The sequence below is a fragment of the Choloepus didactylus genome, chromosome 4 (assembly GCF_015220235.1).
Source record: "Choloepus didactylus isolate mChoDid1 chromosome 4, mChoDid1.pri, whole genome shotgun sequence".
Taxonomy (NCBI): Eukaryota; Metazoa; Chordata; class Mammalia; order Pilosa; family Megalonychidae; genus Choloepus; species Choloepus didactylus.
Window position 1 is genome coordinate 152,328,164 of NC_051310.1, and position 19,515 is coordinate 152,347,678.

The 19,515-nt window shown below is 39.0% G+C and overlaps 1 protein-coding gene and 1 pseudogene across 1 annotated transcript; both read right to left on the reverse strand.

The window, feature by feature from the left end:
* Positions 1-7,155: 7,155 nt before the first annotated feature.
* Positions 7,156-8,100, reverse strand: LOC119533464 (olfactory receptor 11H6-like). The gene has a single exon (XM_037835500.1). It carries the CDS (start codon positions 8,098-8,100, stop codon positions 7,156-7,158), a length of 945 nt encoding a protein of 314 aa, XP_037691428.1.
* A 5,474-nt stretch (positions 8,101-13,574) lies between these two features.
* Positions 13,575-15,085, reverse strand: LOC119532907 (annotated as a pseudogene).
* Between the last annotated feature and the right edge of the window lie 4,430 nt (positions 15,086-19,515).

The window sequence follows — 19,515 nt, forward strand, 5'->3', positions numbered from 1 at the left end:
AAGAGATGGAAACAACCCAAATGTCCTTCAGCAGATGAGAGGATGAATAAAATGTGATATGTACACACAATGGAATACTATGCAGCAGTAAGAAGGAACGATGTCATGAAACATATGGCAACTTGGATGAACCTTGAAGACATAATGCTGAGTGAAATAAGCCACACACAAAAAGGGAAATATTATATGCTACCATTAATGTGAACATTGCTGGGGGAGAATGCAGGGGTGTTGGGCTTCCCCACCTCACTGGTTGCTGATGTGCTCACAGACTTTGGGGACTGGTGGTTTGAGGGACTGAGCCCTCAGTCATGGGACTTGCCCTTGGGAAGACTAAGTGTCTCCTCATGAATGCCTCTTTGTTGCTCAGATGTGGCCGTCTCTCTCTAGCTAAGCCAACTTGGCAGATGAAATCATTGCCCTCCCCGTATGTGGGATCTGACACCCAAGGGTGTAAATACCCCTGGCAATGTGGAATATGACTTCCGGGGAAGAATCTAGACCTGGCAACATAGGGTGGAGAACATATCCTTGACCAAAAGGGGGTTGTGAAATGAAATGAAATAAGTTTCAGTGGCTGAGAGATTCCAAAAGGAGCTGAGAGGTCACTCTGGTGGGAACTCTTATGCACAATATAGATAACCCGTTTTAGGTTCTAATGAATTGGAATAGCTAGCAGTAAATACCTGAAACTATCAAACTACAACCCAGGACCCTTGAATCTTGATGACGATTGTATAAAAATGTAGCTTATGAGGGGTGACAGTGTGATTGGGAAAGCCATGTGGATCACACGCCCTTTGTCCAGTGTATGGATGGATGAGTAGAAAAATGTGGGCAAAAACAAAAACAAAAACAAAAACAAAACAAAACAAAACAAAAACACCCAGTGTTCTTTTTTACTTTAATTGTTCTTTTTCACTTTAATTTTTATTCTTATTACTTTTGTGTGTGTGGTAATGAAAATGTTCAAAAATTAATTTTGATGATGGATGCAAAACTATATGGTGGTACTGTGAACAATTGATTGTATGTTTTGTATGACTTCATGGTATGTGAATATATTTCAATAAAATTGAATTATTAAAAAAAAAGATTGGTGTCAGTTCTTTTTGGAAAGTTTGGTAGAATTCCCTTGTGAAGCCATGTGGCCCTGGGCATTTATTTGTGGGAAGCTTTTTGGTGACAGATTGGATCTTTTTGCTTGTGATTGGTTTTTAGAAGTTTTCGATTTCTTCTCTGATGAGTCTAGGTTGTTCATGTGTTTCCAGGAAATTGTCCATTTCCTCTACATAACCGAGTTTGTTGGCATACAGTTGTTCATAGTATCCTCTTTTAATTTTTAAAATTTCTTCAGGATCCACAGTAATGTCACCTTTCTCATTATTATTTTGTTTATTTGTGTCATCTCTCTTTTGATTTTGTCATGTTAGCTAGGGGCTTGTCAATCTTGTTGATCTTCTTAAAGAACCGACTCTTGGTTTTATTTATTCTATTGTTTTGTTGTTGTTGTCTATGTTATTTATTTCTGCTTTAAACCTTGTTATTTCTTTTCTTTTACTTGGTTTAGGAATAGTTTGCTATTTATTTTCTAACTTCTCCAACTGTTCCATTAGTTCTTTGGTTTTAGCTCTTTCTTCCTTTTTAATGTATGCATTTGGAGCTACAAATTTCCCCTTCAATACTGTCTTTGCTGCATCCCATAAATCTTAATATGTTGTGCTCTCATTTTCATTCATCACTAGATATTTAGCAATTTCTCTTGCTATATCTTTAACCCACTGATTGTTTAGGAGTGTGTTGTTTAACCTCCAGACCTTTGTGAATGTTCTAAATATTTGATGGTTATTGATTTCTAATTATTGATTGCTGCTATATGAAATCATGTTTGTGGAAGTTCCTTGACCAATGTATGACCAATAACAGCTTAATAAATATTGGTTCTTTGTAGGAGACCATAGTAAATTCAAAAAGAGCTTGGGTACAGCCTAGCAGATCCTGAACTATGCTATGACTTTTTTTCCTCTTCTAAACGTTATACCACCTTATTACCCGGACAGAAAAAGTAATCCCAAAGTGTAGCTTCTCAGAAAATTACCTGTCTATTTGCTTAAAGAGAAGCAACACTCTTCTTGGCAGTAACAAGACAGGAGAGAGGAGGTAGAAGAGAGGTGGAAGGGGTTGTGATGTAGATCCTCAATTGTGTTTGCTGGATGATGGAGAGTTACAAGCAGAGGTTGCCAGAAAGTCAAGCCTATTTTTCCTGATCCTGAAGAACTACTTATTGTTTGTAAAGGGAGAACAGTGTCAGGAGACAGCTCTGTGCTTGTTATTCACTTCCCTTGGGACCTGCCATCATTTCTGTTGTTTTTTTCCTATGCATGTTGAAATAATATCTTTTTCTGCCTTCAAACCTCTCATAGAGGCCATTTAATATTTATATATCAGTGGGTTGTTTGATTAATAATTAATAAGGCAATAATTCAATCTTTAACACTATGTACCCATCCCCCTTCTCACAGATCATCTACAGTGAAACTTTTTATAAACCTGAAGGGAAAAAAAACAGCCCCAGAAGTCCATAAATGATCTGATATTCATAACTAGACCTCAATGTTATTACAAGCTGGTCTGACTCTATCTAACTGATAGGCCATGTTATACTCTTCTTGGACAAAAGCAATTTCACAGAATACAACCTCAGTCAAAGTGTTTCCGAGACCATGATAAAATGAGACAAAACAAGTCCACTTCAGAATTTTGTCTAAGCACAGACAAAAACAATGCCACAGTGTCACCCATAAAATACCAAACACCCCCTATCTTTGCTGACATGAGCTGCTGCTACTTTTTTAAACCAATTTTTATAGCTTTTTTTCTCCTTCTAGAGTAACCTCTCTATAGATAAGATTTGTTGAGTTACCCATAGAATTGCCCCTACTTTCTGACAACATCAAATCTTAATTGAAGCCCTGCTTCTCTTAGAGCCTCCCCCAAACCACCTAACCGAAGCCCAAATCCTATAATAGGTTCTAACACTGTCTCACTGAGATATCCCATGGATCTCCCATGGTATGTGTTCTCCCTTGCTGTAAAGAGTAATAAGCCCAAGTTTTTCATTTACAAGTGTTCCTGTGGCCTTTGGCTACAAGGCATAAACAAACCTGACACAGAATAAGGTTTCTGTGAAGCAGGAAGTATTTCAATGAAACTTCATTTAGATGTCACCAAGAAGACAGACACATTTAGGGGACACTTTCCAGGATGTTCCTGGCTAAGGTCCATCAGAGCAGGGTCGTTCTGCAGCTGCTCTGCTCCTGGGAGGTGGGCTCCATGGTTACTCATCCTCAACAGAGGGTCAGGCCTTTTATTTTTGCTGTTAAGACAATATGTTATTTTGTCTGAGTCATTATCGATGTTACTATCCTTAATTTAGTAACACAAAACTACCACGTGATCTCTATTTAAAATGTCTTGGGTTAAGGTCTAAGCAAATTCTTCTGTGTGGTCTGCATCAGTATACACTCCAATAAAATCTACATCCAAGAAGAATGGACCATTACTTTACAAGCCAGGGTGAACCTGATAGAAGAGACCTTGTCAAGGAGGTGGAACTGGGCACCCCAGATTCTTCCTTAATTAGAGAAGAAAAACTTGGAGAAGGGAATCTTGACCAGCTAAAAGGGACTCCCATAGGCAAACATGAAGTAACTGGTCATCTGATTCTTCCACTTGATTATATCTGCATCCTCCCTGATATTCACCACCTAAGGCCAGCCAACCCACTGCCCTTGCCATCCCACCCCTACCCCCCAGGGATACAGAGTGTTGAACTGGGACCGATCATAAGACCTCTTCCTCAAAAGGGCCATGCCAGAGCAGGGGCACCCTCCTACACCCCGACTATCCACCACCAAGCTCCCTCTTGCTTGCTGGCGGGCTCTTCAAAGGGGCAGATCTTTTAACACAACTTATCTCCTGTCTCTTCATCCTCCCTATTGTGGCAGAAGTTTTTGGCTAAAACACTGATTAGTTCAGCTCACTTCCCTCTTTGGGCAACATTAGTATATATGTCTAGTGCATAAAATTCAAAGTCAGATCCTGGTGAGTGAGGCACTCTAAAGTGCAGCCTCATGCACTTTCCTGTCCCACTTCCCAGAGTCTCTTGCAGATGTCTCCATGTCTTGGTAACACCAAACCACTCAGGTGCACAGTGGGAGTTCCAAAAATATATGTTGAAGGAAATTTTACTCTTAAAAATGTGAAAGAGCACTTGGTATGAATTAAATGGGAATGTGAAGCCCTGTGGAGAAAGTGACCTGGAAAAGTAGGTGTGGAGGGTAGGAAAGTTAGTGTTCAGGAGTATTTGTACTATTCTTTTTTTCTTTTCTGTCCTTTTTATACCACGTCACTATCTCTGGGATTCATTTGAGAATACGTTTTATTTTTTAAACAGTTTTATGGAAGTATAATTGATATACAGCAAGCAGTATGCATTTAAAATGTATAATTTGATACATTTTAACATGTGGATACATCTGTGAAACCATCATCATAAACCAGATAGTGAACATAATCATCAGCCCCCAAAATTTCCTTGTGCTCCTTTGTAACTGCTCCCTCTTACCCCTTCCTGTTCTCCACTTCTGTTAACTGAGCATGTTTATTTTGAGATTCATCCACGTTATTTCATGTATCAATAGTTCATTCTTTTTTATTGCTGAATAATCTTCCATTGTATGGTTATACGAAACTTTGCTTATCCATTCATCTGTTCATGGACATTTGGGTTGTTCCAGTTTTTAGCTATTATAATTAAATCTGCTAGGAATATTTGTGTACAAGCCTATGTATGGCATATGCATTTTTTCTTTTGGGTAAATATCTGGTGTTGAATGGCTATATTACATGGTAGGTACATATTTAATTTTTTAGAAAACTGCCAAACTATTTTCCAAAGTGCTTAGAGAATTTTACACTCCCAATAGTAGTGGATGAGAGTTCTGGTTCATTTATATACTCACCAACACTTGGTATGGTCAGTTTTAAAATTTCAGTCATTGTGGTATATCTGGTGGTATTCCAATGAGGTATTAATGTGTATTTCCCTAATGACTAATGATGATAAGTGTGGTTTCATTTGCTTATTTGTCTTTAGATGAAAAGCTCATTTAAATCTTTTGCCTATTTTTTATTGGGTTGTTTGTTTTCTTATTGAGTTTTGAGTGGTCTTTATAGATTCTGGATGCTTTGTGAATATTTTTTCTGTCTGTGGCTTCTCTTTTCATTCTCGAAATATCTTTCAAAAAGCAGATGTTTTTAAATTTGGGTTTAGTCCAAGTTTTAAATTTGTTCTTTTATTGATCATGCTTTTTGTGCAGCATATAAGAAATCTTTTCCTAAACCAAGGTCTGAAGAGTTTTCTCCTATGTCTTCTTCAATAAGTTTTATAGATTTATGCTTACATTCCAGTACCATTTGAGTTAATTTTTGTATATTTTGTTATTTGTAATATTGAAGTTCAATTTTTTTTTGCATATGGATATCCAATTATTCTAGCACCATTTATTAAAAAGATTTATTTTCTCCATTGGGCTGTCATTGCACCTTTGTTGAAATCCTTTTTCCATGTATGTATAGGTCTACTTCTGGACTCTCTATTCAGTTCCATTGATCTATTTGTCTGATCTCATCCCAGTCACACACTGATTTGATTATTGCAGATTTTAAGTAAGTTTTGAAATATGGTAGTGTTAGTCCTCCAATTTTGCTTTATTTATTCTAGGTCCTTTGCATTTCCATATGCATTTAAAAATTAGCTTGCTAATTTCAACAAAAATGCCTGTTAGGATTTTGATTGGGGTTCTGTTGAATCTATAGATCATTTTGGGAAGACTTGAAATCTTGACAATATTGAGTTTTTCAACCCATAAACCAGTTATATCTTTACATTTATCTACATTAATTTTGGTCTTCTTTGATTTGTCTCAGCTATGTAGTTTTTATTGCATAGGACTTTCACAATTTTTGTCAGATTTATCCCTAAGTATTACTTATTTTTTGATGGTATTATAAATGGCATTAATTTTTAGAATTTAAATTTATGATTATTGCTAGTATAATAGTAATGCCATTGATTTTTATATATGGAGCTTGTATCTTATTCATTAGTTCTAGTAGCCTCTTTTTAGAATTCCATTGGAATGCCATTGCAAACTAATCTTATTTTTAAATGTAACCTTATTTCTAGGTATCTTAACTATACTGCACAGATAGGAATAGGAAAGAAGGAAATATCTGATAAATGAAGGACTTGAAAATCAAGTCAGGAAAAGAAACTGCTGCTGCTGTCATGAGTGTTTGATTCACCTACTGTATTCAATATTATTTATTTCCCTTTTCCAAGCTAAGAGTCAGAACCAGTATACAATTTGTCCCTGATTATGTCATATATTTATTAAAAAATAGAGACTCTGAAAGACAGTCTGTAGACTGGTGCTGATTTAGGTGAATCAGAATCACCTGGGTAGCATTAAAATAAAGATTTACAGAGTTTATCTCAAAGATTCTGTTTTAAGGGAATTGGAGAAAGGCCTGGTAATTTATTCTTTTAAAAAGTTCCCCCAAGTAATTATTAAACACATATTTGGGAACCAGTGCTTTAGATCATTGTTAGAAGCATGGGTGTCAAATAAGTAAAAATTTTGGCTCAGTTATGATTTACTGATTGATACTAATTTTCTTTAGTCTTAGCTAAAATGATTTGAATTCTCTACTTTTCTGCTAGGAGTGGAGCAGATATCATCAGACCAGAAAAACCAAGTGTAATAATTGGATGTACACTTATGAGAGGTCAAAAAGAACATGAGGTCAGGGACCAGGAAAGTGATCACAGAAAAAAGTGCAAGAAGTTGTTGGAGAGGTCATGCTCTAAAATCCAGATATCCAGGTTATTTAATTCAACTTAATATCTATCAAATCCTAATTTGAAGGCAAGCTCTGGTTTACTTGAAATACTCTTACCCATTATATGATTAGGCAGAAATTGACGAATTTGGGTCTGAGTCTATAGGTGCAATTGAATATTATTTAAAAAACCAGGAGTATATATGGGAAAAAAGAGAAATATCCTGATCTTGGTCCACTTATGAGCTCTCATCTGCTTTGACTACTTTTTGTGCACATCTGAATTTTTCTTAGGGCAGCCTTCATGTCCTTGTTCCGGAGACTGTAGATCAGAGGATTTACAAGTGGAGTCACTGATGAGTAGAACAGGGTTACAATCTTCTGTATCCCAGCTGGGTTTCCAGAGCTTGGACTGACGTACATCACCATGATTGTTCCATAAAACAAAGACACTACACCCAGGTGGGACCCACAGGTGGAGAAGGCCTTATGTCTGCCAGCTGCTGAGGGAACCCGTAACACTGCTCTGAGGACTAGTGTGTAGGATCCAAGGATTAAGAAGAAGGTGATGAAGAGAATAAGGGAGCTCAATATAGAGCAGGAAAGCTCAATTCCAGGGGCAGGAATGCAAGACAGGGCTAGAAGGGGACCTGGGTCACAGACAAAATGGTCAATGATATTGGGGCCACAAAAGGGGAGTTGTGTTATAAAATAGATAGGAAGTGGATAGCAGAGGAAGGCTATTACCCAGCAGAGGGCCACCAAGTTCATGCAAAGATGATTGGTCATGATGGCAGGATAGTGGAGAGGCTGGCAGATGGCCAGGTATCGATCAAATGCCATGAGTGGCAGTAAGAAGGTCTCAGCGGTGCCCATGGAGAAGAAGAAGTAGAACTGGAGGAAGCAGGCAGTGAAAGAGATGGTTTTTGTCTCAGACAGGAAGTTCTGTAACATGATGGGTACAGTGGTGTTGATGTAACAAATCTCCAGGAATGAGAAGTTGGCCAGCAGAATGTACATGGGGGTGTGGAGCCTGTGATCCAGCGTCACTGCACAGGTGATGGCTCCATTCCCCATCAGTGTCAGGATGTACATCACAGAGAACAGCATGAAGAGGAGAACCTGAACCTCACGGAAACAGGGGAAGCTCAGGAGTATGAATTCAGTCACTGTGTTGACTCTGGACACGTTCATGTCTTCCTACATGAGGAAAAGAAAATGTGACAATGACACAGATGATCTTATTCTCCAGTCCTCATGGGCACTTCCTTTATAGAGTCCTAAATGCTCATTCACTTCTGAGATTCTATTATTCTAATAAATAAGTAATAATCGAGCTACACTGCTGAAGACTGTCATACTTTCAGAGTACTTAATTTAATCACACCTTCTGAATCCTTGGAGTGTCCCTCATTCCTCTTTAGGAATTTTCTGACAATAAAAGATTTTATGCAATAAGCAGGTTGGAGAAGGTTAATGACAGTACTCAGAAACATGTGTAAGGAAGTATGAAAGTCATTGACTCATGTCTATGGAATAAGATATGAAAAATATATAATTTCAATTACTTGTATCTTTGGAATCAGAGACAAAAATGCTATGAATCAGAGAAGGAGAAGAGGGAGAAATAAATATATAACAGATACTACCATGAAATCTTCATGCACTTCACTTTTATTCTGGATAAATGTTGGAGTTACAATATTATTAATCTTTTTTATACTAATAACTGTAGCCCATGGTTCAACATAGGTTCACTGTTTTGTATGGTTCCATGGATTTAAATTTTTTTTTATTCTAGTACCATATACACAACCTAACATTTCCCTTTCAACCACATTCAGTTTTATCAATTTCATGCTGTTACTTATGTTCAGATATTGTGCTGCCGTCACCACCATCCATTATCAAACATGTTTTAGTAATATTATTAAGTTTAAGGTGTTCTTGTAACCAGGGCAAAAAATGTCAAATGTGCCCTCCTTTCTTCTGTGTTCATCAGCTCTTGTTAATGCAGGAAAGTCTTGAATGTCCATCCATCTACATAATGGCTTTCAATTTGTTTCCGTTTTTTACCAGTCAAATTAAAATACCTCTTTTAAATCTTGGACTAAATTAAAACTCTCCCTGTAAGTAGAAAAGATAAACAATGGACCCTGTATATTCTTTTAGGACTGTTGAGATTTTTGCCTATGATACCAGGATTTCCAGAAAGTCTCCTACTCTTCTGGTTTATGGATGAATGCAGAGGATCACAAATGTCAGCAATTCCCACCAGTGACTTCTGGGGACCAAAGACAAAGGTGAGAGTCACAAACTCTCTCTCCATATAATGATCCCTCTCCTACTTCCATATCTCCTGTGTTGCTCCCATCCCATTATAGGTGTAGATGCTGAAGGTGTTTGGGGAAGTGGAGGGAAAACTAGCAGGTCATTGTAATTTTGGAGCAGGGGAAGTGGAGGGAAAACTAGCAGGTCATTGTAATTTTGGAGCATATAAAATTTTCTCTGAGTTAGACTTACTCTGGTACATTGATTTACATTGTGAGATGGGCAGGACAAAGCCAATGAAATCTCCTAAGATTCTGTACTCAGTAATCGGGTCTCATTTTATGTTCTGGATGACCTTAGTTAGTCAGGGGTAGTCATTATTTGTGCCTAAGTGACCCAAAGTAACATGATTAGGTGACAATATCTATTCGGGAACATATAAGTCCAGAATATAGCCCTAAACACTTTTACATTTGAAATATACTAGATAAGAATATTTGTTAATGTTATTCATTATAAAATGTGTCACTTTGCAGATCAAAGAATGCCATACCTTTAAGTGTGATCTTAATTGCTGCAACTAGAGACACAATGGTATGGGAAAGAATCAAATTTTTATATCACACCTGACTATAAGGTTTCTATTAAGTCTTGTGAATTGATTGTCTCTGGTGCAACAAAGCTCTGGGTGTTTTCTCTGTAGCAGGAATTCAGTGTACTCCAGCAGTCAAAGAAACCATGAGGAAAGAGTAAAAAAAAAAAAGCAAGAAGAAATATTTGGGACAAGTGAATGTGACAATTCCAATGATTTTGCAAACTAAGTGGGAAAGAACTCACCAATCTGGCAAATTCAACCATCTTGTAGATGTCCCTTCTCTCAGCACTGGATCATCTGTTCTGCACCAGAGCAAACATGGCTAAACATGGAGAGAGGTGGTTTTTTCCAGCCCTGCTCCTCAAAGCCCCTTACCTAGTCTTTCTAGATGTCAGTTTGCCAATGTCTCTGTTCCAGTAAAGTGCCGTTTCAGACTAGGCATAACTTCTGCTTCATAAAGATAGCCTTTATATACTACCAAAGCTTTTTCTGCATCCTCATCTCTCTCACTTCCCCAAATTTCCCTGGCCCTCTTCCTTGTAAAGCTGGATTTCCTTTTATATTCATTCATGTGACTTGAGGTGCTGTTGTTTCTAGAGCCACACAATAGAATGCAGAGCTAAAAGGCATGCCTGAGAGATGTCCTCTCCTTACATCTCTTTTGAACCCATATCCTCATAGAACTGACAGGTCTAATTTGTAATCTTCTGTTCCCACTGCAGCAAAGGCAGGCAGGATGGAGGGGGTGACATCCTCGGCAGCCACCAGCCAGAGAGGGGCTTACGTTGCTGGGTACACGGTATTGGTCTGGAGAGAAATTAGCATATTTGCTACATGGCAAAGATGTATCTATCTTGTTCTGAAACTTATTTCCTAGTCATCTGAAGGGATATAGTCTCCAATGGGTTCTAAAATTGGGACATTATAAGGGAAGATTGCCAGTTGTATCCCAAATGTTTCCTTCCTTAGGAGCCCACTAATTGGCTCTTGGGACCCAGGCTGTCCCACGATGATCACATCATCTCATGCTATTCTTAGAGCAGATTGTAATTTGGTTCTATTAAAAGCATAATTTTTTGATGTTGTAAACACTACGGCAACACTAGTTCGGCTGGATCAGTAGATTTTTGTTATTCTTCCTAATCCCACACATTCAATATTATACATGTTTTGAGTCTATCTGCAAATTTTGGACTTTCTTATCTGTCAGTTTTAGAGCTATGACACCAGAGTTCTCATTTTCTTTCTTGTTGATTCACTCAATGGCTTGGTAAGGCTACTTTCTTTTCTTTTCTCCCTCCCTTACACCACTGTCCCCTCACTCGTCCATCCTTCTGTAACAGTGACTTTTTAAATATAATCTCAAAACTGTAAGCAAGCAGAAAATTGTAAAGGAGCCTTAAAATGTAACCTTTAAAACAGCTCTTAAATGCAACTTTAAAATGGGAAGTAGCCAGGGGGTGAGAACTCTTGGTCTTACAAAGGAACAAAATATAAATATAAAGCGTGCAGCAATATGTAAATCTAAAGTCTGCATCCAGATTTGAAGAAGCTTTCAAAGATTCAAATCTCCCAGAAATGAATAAATCTCCCAGAAATGAATAAATCTCCCAGAAATGAATAAAGCCTTTTCATCTATCTCCCTAGACACATGGAGGCACCTAATTCCTGAAGGTAGTAGGAAATAACTAAATTACTGAAGTTTTCCAAACCTCGATTACCTGTTAACTAAGATGATTATCTCTCTTTGTGTCTGATGGTTATAAAAGCCAATTGAAAAATCACTTGAGAAAGGCTGATCTGGGAAATCTTCCCTGCTCTCCTGCTGGTGTAAATACACTCTCTTTTCCTCCTCAGCCTGGTTCAGTGTGACTTCTATTGGCCACGCTGGGTGACAAACCCAGATTTGGGAGGTGCCCTTTCTATTCTTCCTTCCTTTTTTGTAAAAGCATTTTTCTCCAAAATATCTGGCTTATACCCAATAGTCATGATGTCAAAATGCCACTGTTATAATTTCTTTGGGTGAAGATGAATAATAGTGAAACACCTTCAATTCATTGAGTACTTACTATGTGCTTTACATGTTTTATCTCATTCCATCCACACAGCAATACTGTGACATCAGTATTAACTCCATTTTACAGATGAAAAACCTGATGCTCAAGAGGTGAAGTAATTGTTCAAGACTTTGTGAATTAAAAGGCAAAAGTTGATGGAATAAATATAAATTTCCATGCCGTTTTCTGAGATTCTGCTTTAGGAAGTTTGAGATGGCACACAGCATCTGTATGTCAGTAATTCTTCAGGTGCCTTTTAGGATTAGGCAAACTTTCAAAACCAAGACATACAATAATAGTTTGGGGAGAGAGTAAGGAGAGTTGGATGACACCAGTGATATACCCACCTAGAGGAGAAGTTCAGTGAAAAGGAAATAAACATGTTGTAAATAACAGCTTGCTTGAGAATGGTAGTGGATATAAGGCCTAAGTTAACTTCTGGCCCTTTAGAGCACTTTTGGGGCTGCTACAACCTCTAACTCTCAGCATTGTTCTTTCATAAATACTTTCTTCAGTGGTTCCTGATACTTTTTACAGAGTAAAAGTGGCTGGGACCAAAGATAAGGAGGGAGAGTTAGAACAGCTCTGGCCACTTATCTCAACTTACTGTTCATGGTCCTAGTGGACTAAGGTAAATGATCTCTTTTACTGGTTCATCTTGGATGCATGTGGCCACTTGTATTCTTACTTATTTTTAGTTGCTTATCCTTTCTGTTCTGCCTTTTAATTCCAACTGCTCTAAATTTATTTTTAGCCACTATTGCTGTGGGTTTGGTTATATTTTTCTTGAGTTTTTACAGGCTGCTTTCATTGTCTCCATCTCTTCAGATCTTCTATTCATCTTTCAAGTTCCAACTGAACTGCCACTTCCATGTATTACTTTGTATAGTTCATCTTACCAGGACAAATTAGCTATTACTTTTATTCTATAACACTGTGCATACAATTCTACTATAATGCTCAAGTTATTTAGAACTCATGTCATTGCATTGTAAGGATAAAAAGTTTATTGGTGGGGCTTCTGGAATGGGAGCATATGGACCTCCAAAAATCCACTCCTTTGTAAAAGCAGCACAAACACTGGCAAAATTGGTCAAAATAAACTTTACCAGAACTCTAGCAATTAACCAAATGCTTGCAGCAATCCGAGGAGCATTTATTCAATAAAATGGCTGAATCTCAGTGAGAAAGGTAAATTTGTCGTGTTTTAACTTGCTCTATTCCACCCTCTTCTCCCTTCCTAGAACATGTAGAAAGGATGAGGAGTTTATGTGGAACCATTAACACTGAAAAGGAGGACATGGAATATGACACACAGGACAAGATAAAGGAGGGGGGCGGAATTGGTATTATCTATGTTGGAATACCTCAGGGTCTTTCATTGGTAAGAATGAGGGATTTTTAAGGGGCAGGACTGAGGGAGCATATGCCAAGTGTTAGTGAAAAACATGTCAGTTTGCTCAAATGTAGAGGAGATAAAGGTAATCAGAGTAAAGGAAGTCAAGGAATTATGAAGGCAGGCATTGGACAGATCATTTATTAAGATCTTGAAATCTCCCAAATTTTTTTTATTGATTACCAGTAGGTCAAATCACACAATATGTGAGGAGAGGTCAATGGGATTTCAATTCTTTTATTTTCAGAGTCTGCCTCCTTCACATCCATTTACCAGTTTCTTAAGTCTTCAAGGACAGGACACTCACAGTCTGAACTTATCTGCAACTCACTAATATCACAGACCATTTTTAGAAACTTCCCAGAAATTTGTTCATCCCTTTATTCCAGAGGCTATAGAACATGAAGTTGAAAAAGTGGGTCAAAACAGAGTAGAACAATGTAGTGAACTTCTGCATGCCCTCTGTTTGTCCTGATCCAGGACTCACATATGTCAACATGACAGAACCATAGAATAGAAACACCACAGCCACGTGTGAGGAGCAGGTGGAGAAGGCCTTCTTCCGGCCAGCAGCTGATGGCAATTGCATCACAGCCCTCAAAACCAGAGTATACGAACCAATGATGTAGAAAAAGGTGGCAAAGATGAGGAGGGAGCTCATGGTGCCACATATGAGAACAGTCCCTGGGATTGGGACACAGGCTGAAGCCAGGGCTAGCAGGGGACCCAGGTCACACAGAAAGTCATCAGTCACATTAGGGCCACAAAATGGCAGCCGGGTAACAAGTGTCACTGGGAACAGAAACCAGGGGAAACCATACACCCAGCAAAGGATGATGAGGCTGCTGCAGAACTTAGTTGTCATGATGGTGGGGTATTACAGGGGGCGACAGATTGCCAGGAATCGGTCATAGGCCATGATGGAGAGATGCGGGACACTGTTATCGAGTTCCAACTTGGCGGGCCTGGGCCAGGGGAACTGATCAGCCCCTAGGAAAGGTAGTGGGGCACGGGTGGTAGTGCCCTCCACGGCCCCCCGGGCCTGAGAAAGTGGAGCCGAATGCAGGCCCCATTTCCTCACCCCAAAGTAAAACCGTCAGGGGAAGCTTGCAGGAAAAAACCGCCCCCTTTACCTCGCCCGCCCACTCCCCGTTACCGGAGCAACTCCCGCCCCTTTTCAAACAACCTCCGCGCCCTCTCAGAACCAATCCAAGCCTTTAACCTCTATAGCTACCCCGCCCTCTAAACCGCCCGATATAAGCTTGTACTCTCCCCTAATAAACTCTCTTGGCTTCTTCACCCTAAAAGAAACGTGTCCCGCCTGTTCCTTTTTCGCCGCCCTCCATACTTTGCACGCCACCGCCGGGGACCTGGCCAAGTCCCCCGCCTCGCCCTCGCCTCCGGGAAAGAGCCCCCGCCGCCGGTACCCTCCGAGCAGTCCTGAGAGCCTAGGATTTAGCAACCGGCCGCCACCCCCCCCCCAGACGAGTTAACTGCGACCGCAGAGAGAAATAAGCATTCGGTCGTGCCTAGTGAGAAGAAGAAGTACAGCTGCAAGATGCATCGAGTGAAGGTGATGGTTTTGGTCTTGGAGAGAAAGTTGGCCAGCATGTTTGGCACATCAGAATTGACATAGCAGATCTCCAGGAAGGAGAAGTTGGCCAGCAGAATGTACATGGGGGTGTGGAGCCGACGATCCCAGCGCACTGCACACATGATGGCCATGTTTCCCAGGAGGGTCAGGGTGTAGGTCAAAAAGAATATGGCAAAGAGGAAGATCTGTATTTCCCAGCGGCAAGGGAAACCCAAGAGGATAAACTCACTCACAGTGTGAGAGATATTTCTGGCCTCTGAGCTCATGTCCTCCTGTCCTGTGAAGATTGCAGCAGAAATTACATACTAAGAATTGCCTCTCAATTCTTCCCCAGGAGAGGGGACATACTTTCCTGAACATGGGGAGGGAATCTAGACCAGTGGTTTCCATAATTTGATTGGATATCCAGCAATGCAGTTGTTGAGTGTATTCCTTTATATATGGCTATTGTAAACAACTGTCAACTAGGACTATAAATATTGGCAAAGCTTTTTGAAAAAAAATGTTCTCTTTGAATTAAAATAAAAATAGAAATTTGAATATTTCTTTTCTGCATCCTTAGTGGGTTTTCTGGTGCACCCCACTTTGGATAACACTGGTCTAGACAATACAGATAGGTGATTGGCAAAAGCTAGATTGAGATGTAATCTTTGACAAAGATTAATTCAAATATAAAAAAATTAAGAATGGCAGATTTACTGAACAAAACATAATTTACTACATAACACCTAAGTGTCACATGGAAGAGGAAATGAGGCTTAAGAAGCTAGATATAAAAATAAATACAGGGTAACAGTGACTTTAAGTAAGTTACAACTTAGCCACCTTGAGCAATCATTTCTAGACCATTAGCAGTATCTATTATCTATTTTTAAAGGTAAGATGTGTAGCATGTGGGCTATTGATATTAGAATCATATAGGGAAGCCTTTGAAAGATGTGGTTTCTGGGCTTTAGCCTGCCTTTGGGAACTATGGGTGAGGCAAAGCTCAGGCTTTCGCAGCTTTATAGATCTGGTCTCTGTCACTTCCTGAGCAGGATTTCCTCAGGAAAGATCTCAACCTCAGAGAGGGCATTACTTTCTCTATAAAATGTGAATCATAATTCATACATTGCAAGGCTGACATGACAATTACATAAAATCATATAGGCAAAAGCAGTTTATAAGTTGTAAAATGGTATAGAAATATAAGCTATTTTAAATTATTATGGATTTATTATGCTAGATATCATACTCCCTTTTTAGTCTTAGAAATTAAACTGATTCAAATGCAAAATATTTTTTTGTCCAAGGAATTTTAGCTATGTAACAGGCCAAATACACATGCATACATGTGTGCATGTGAATGTATGTGTCTATAAATGTATGAATAGGGGATAGTATTTTGGAGATGGCTCCCCAGTCCCTTAAGTCCATACCAAAGATGGAACTCTCCAATAAGCTTCCTTTTAAGCTTGTTTTAGCCCACCAAAGTCACCAGAGCTCACGTTTGCTCCTTACAGACTGTCTTCCCTGGCATGGATGATATTACAGTCTTAAATGACAGGATCATTTGCCCAATGGCTTCAATGTGGTTTGCATTAAGGCCTCCTAGTACTGAGTCTGCAAAGCTTCCTGGGAGATCTCTTCCTGCCCTGCCCCTTTCTCACCCTTGTCCCCTGTGGGAGATCCTGTGGAAGTCAGGATACAGCAGCATCAACAAACACGATTTCAAAACATGTTTCCTTGTGGAAAAAAATGCTGTCTTCTTTTCTTTCTGGTGTTCTTTGCTTTTGTGGTTTATACAACCTAGGAGAAATCATTACTATTCCTTTGAATACAAAGAATAGAGAGAATCTTATCTTAATTTTAGGCCTTGACTTAGATTAAAGCTTAATGTAGAAGTCTATCATACTTTTTCACTTATCTTTTTTTTCTCCTTTCTCAACTCAGAAGCTCAGAGCTCAAATTCTTTCTTCCCATCATAACAACATCACTTCTCTGGAAAAAAAAAATCCAATAAACTCATGCATAATCTTAACCTTCAACATCCGTGAAGACTTGAGCAGTTTCTGAACATGTTTTTCCATGCTATCATGTACACAAGGGCACATGACCCCATGGCCTGGAAACCACATCTTTTGGAGCAGCGTTTACTGTGGAGATTCATGGACCCAGGCCCAGTCAGAGGCTTCCTTTGCTTATTGTTATCACAGCAGCACACAGCAATCTGGCAAACAAGACATCAGATTCCAAGAGGGGCATCCCAACTTTGGACTGTGGTGGAATTTTTAGTTGCATGATTTAGGGAGCACTTATTCTTCCCTGATGTCTCTGGAGCCAGGATATAATATCAAAATGATGATGAAAACTTGACTCCAGTCCTATATCCAGGTTCAGTGTTTGTGGCTGGGGGGAGTTAGGCATCAGCTCTTCTGGTGTGATCAGGGGTCTGAGGTCTAAGCTTTGCAGTTTCAGCTTAGGGCAGGCTAATAGCAAGATTCTCCACATCAGCCAACGTGACACAGGAGGTGATTGTCTTGAGTACTGGGCAATAGCTGATTGCATTTCCATGGAGCCTTGCAGGAGGGCAGCTTCCTTTTGGCAGGGCAGCATAAAGGGGTCACTTTTAGGACAAGTTAACTCCTCTATCTGATATATATTATCTTTTTTTACTTTCTCAATTGCTCCATATGGGAGTCATAGCAAGGATTATTATCTCTATTTCATAAATGAGGAGATGAAGGCTCAAAGAGGTTAAATGTCTGAAGCCCCAAACCAGTCAGTGACATGGTCACAACAAGAATCTATGCTGTTTGGGCTGTGAGGTTACTGTTTTCTCACTACGTTAGGTGATCCTTCGTCAAAATGTTTCTACCATGTCACACCTCTCAGGGAAAAAGCACATTGAACTTATGAAATGAATCATTACTGTAGATATCACCACATCACCTGAGGGGTAAAAGGCAGTGTCTTCCAGTATCCCTCAAATCACTGCACATATGAAGAATTATGGGTTTACCACTTTATTTTTCATTTTTTGCATGCTATCTTATTTTTGTAATAAGAATAGTTAAAAAGCATGCAAATATTACCCAAGTTAGTTCAGCTTCAAGAGCTGGTCTTAATCTATCTTCAGATGTAGTCACCAGCCATCAAAAATAAGATTGGCTGCAGATATTTTTTTATGGCAATAGTTTAAAAAGGTGATTCCTAGAATAAAAATGAAAACAACAACAACAACATTGAATTGCACAACACAGACAGTGAACCATAAATTGAACCATGGACTACAGTTAGTAGTATAATTATAAAAATATGATTTCATGAGTTTTAACAAATATACCACAACAAGGCAAGTTGTTAATCATAGGTTGGTATACGGAAATCCTGTATTTTTTACATGATTGTTCTCTAAACCCACAACATCTCTAATAAAAATAAGAGGTCCTATCTCTCAAATTAGTTAAACTGAATTGAGGAGAGCAGTGCAGAGTATTTTACTTTTAGCTGACCTTTGCCATATGTGATATTCAGCTCCTCATGTAGTCATCATAACTTGAGGCAAATCACTCCACACCCTTTCATACAAAATCAGGATAAATGACCAACAAAGAATATTCTTGAAAAGAAAGAGAAAAAAAGGAAAGAAAAAAGAGTAGTAATATGATAGACACTGAGAAGACAGAGAAGGGGGTTGCAGGCAACTGATTATTTGCATTTTTGGGTGTTATAATTCTAGTGGTTGGAGCCTTTGATATATCATTACTTTAATTGTTTTTCATTTTTTCCCAATTTGATATATTATGCCCCTTTCTCCCACTGCATGCCTGAGTTCTCTACCTGTTTTTGTAGCCCATAGGACAGTGTTCTATGTTGTAGGGACATACTTAAGGGAATAGTTTAATTTTGTCCCTTATTCACCTGTTTTTCCTGTTCTCTGGAGGAGATAAAGAAACTGTCATCTGGTCTCTCATTTCCTCCAATAGTGTTTGCTGACATTCACTGGCCTTAGAGAAATGATAATTTGAATAGGACTTTGAAAATCACATTTTTATTGTAATCTGTACTCATTGAATCTTGGAGCTGGAAGAGACTTTATCTAAGCTGTCCTTCCACCAGCTCTGAGATCCCTCTGTGCCACCAGCTTACTTAGTGGTTAGATAGCTTCTGCTGGAATATCAACGACAAGGAGCTCATCATACAGGAAGGCAGGGCATCACCTTCAGAACAGTTTTCATTTTAGAAGTTGTAATAAACTTCCTTGTTCTCTCTTGACTCCTGAGTCAGTTTCTCATCTTGATTTATTGTTGTGCTCTTACTTCTGCCTCAGGGAAGAAAAGTTAACACTTAGCATGTGGCTATCACATGCAGACATTCTGTTAGGATTTTGAATATGCATTATACTTTTTAATTTTCCAACAATTATGGAAGTGATAATTGAGGTTAAGTAGACAGTGCAGACTCACAAATACAGTAAGTGGCTGTGCTGTGTTCTTTCTATCACATACTGATGCTCAGAATAAGTGTGCACAGCAGCCTATAAAATGCTAATATCCTCCTTGAATCTTCTCTGTTTAAACTGAGCATTCTTGGTTTATGAGCATTCATGATTTTCAGGCTGCTCACTATCCTGGTTGTCTTGCTTTGATGGTTCATGTCTCTCTGAAAATGTGATGTTACTAAGTGATGTGATGCCCCTGATGCTACATGACTG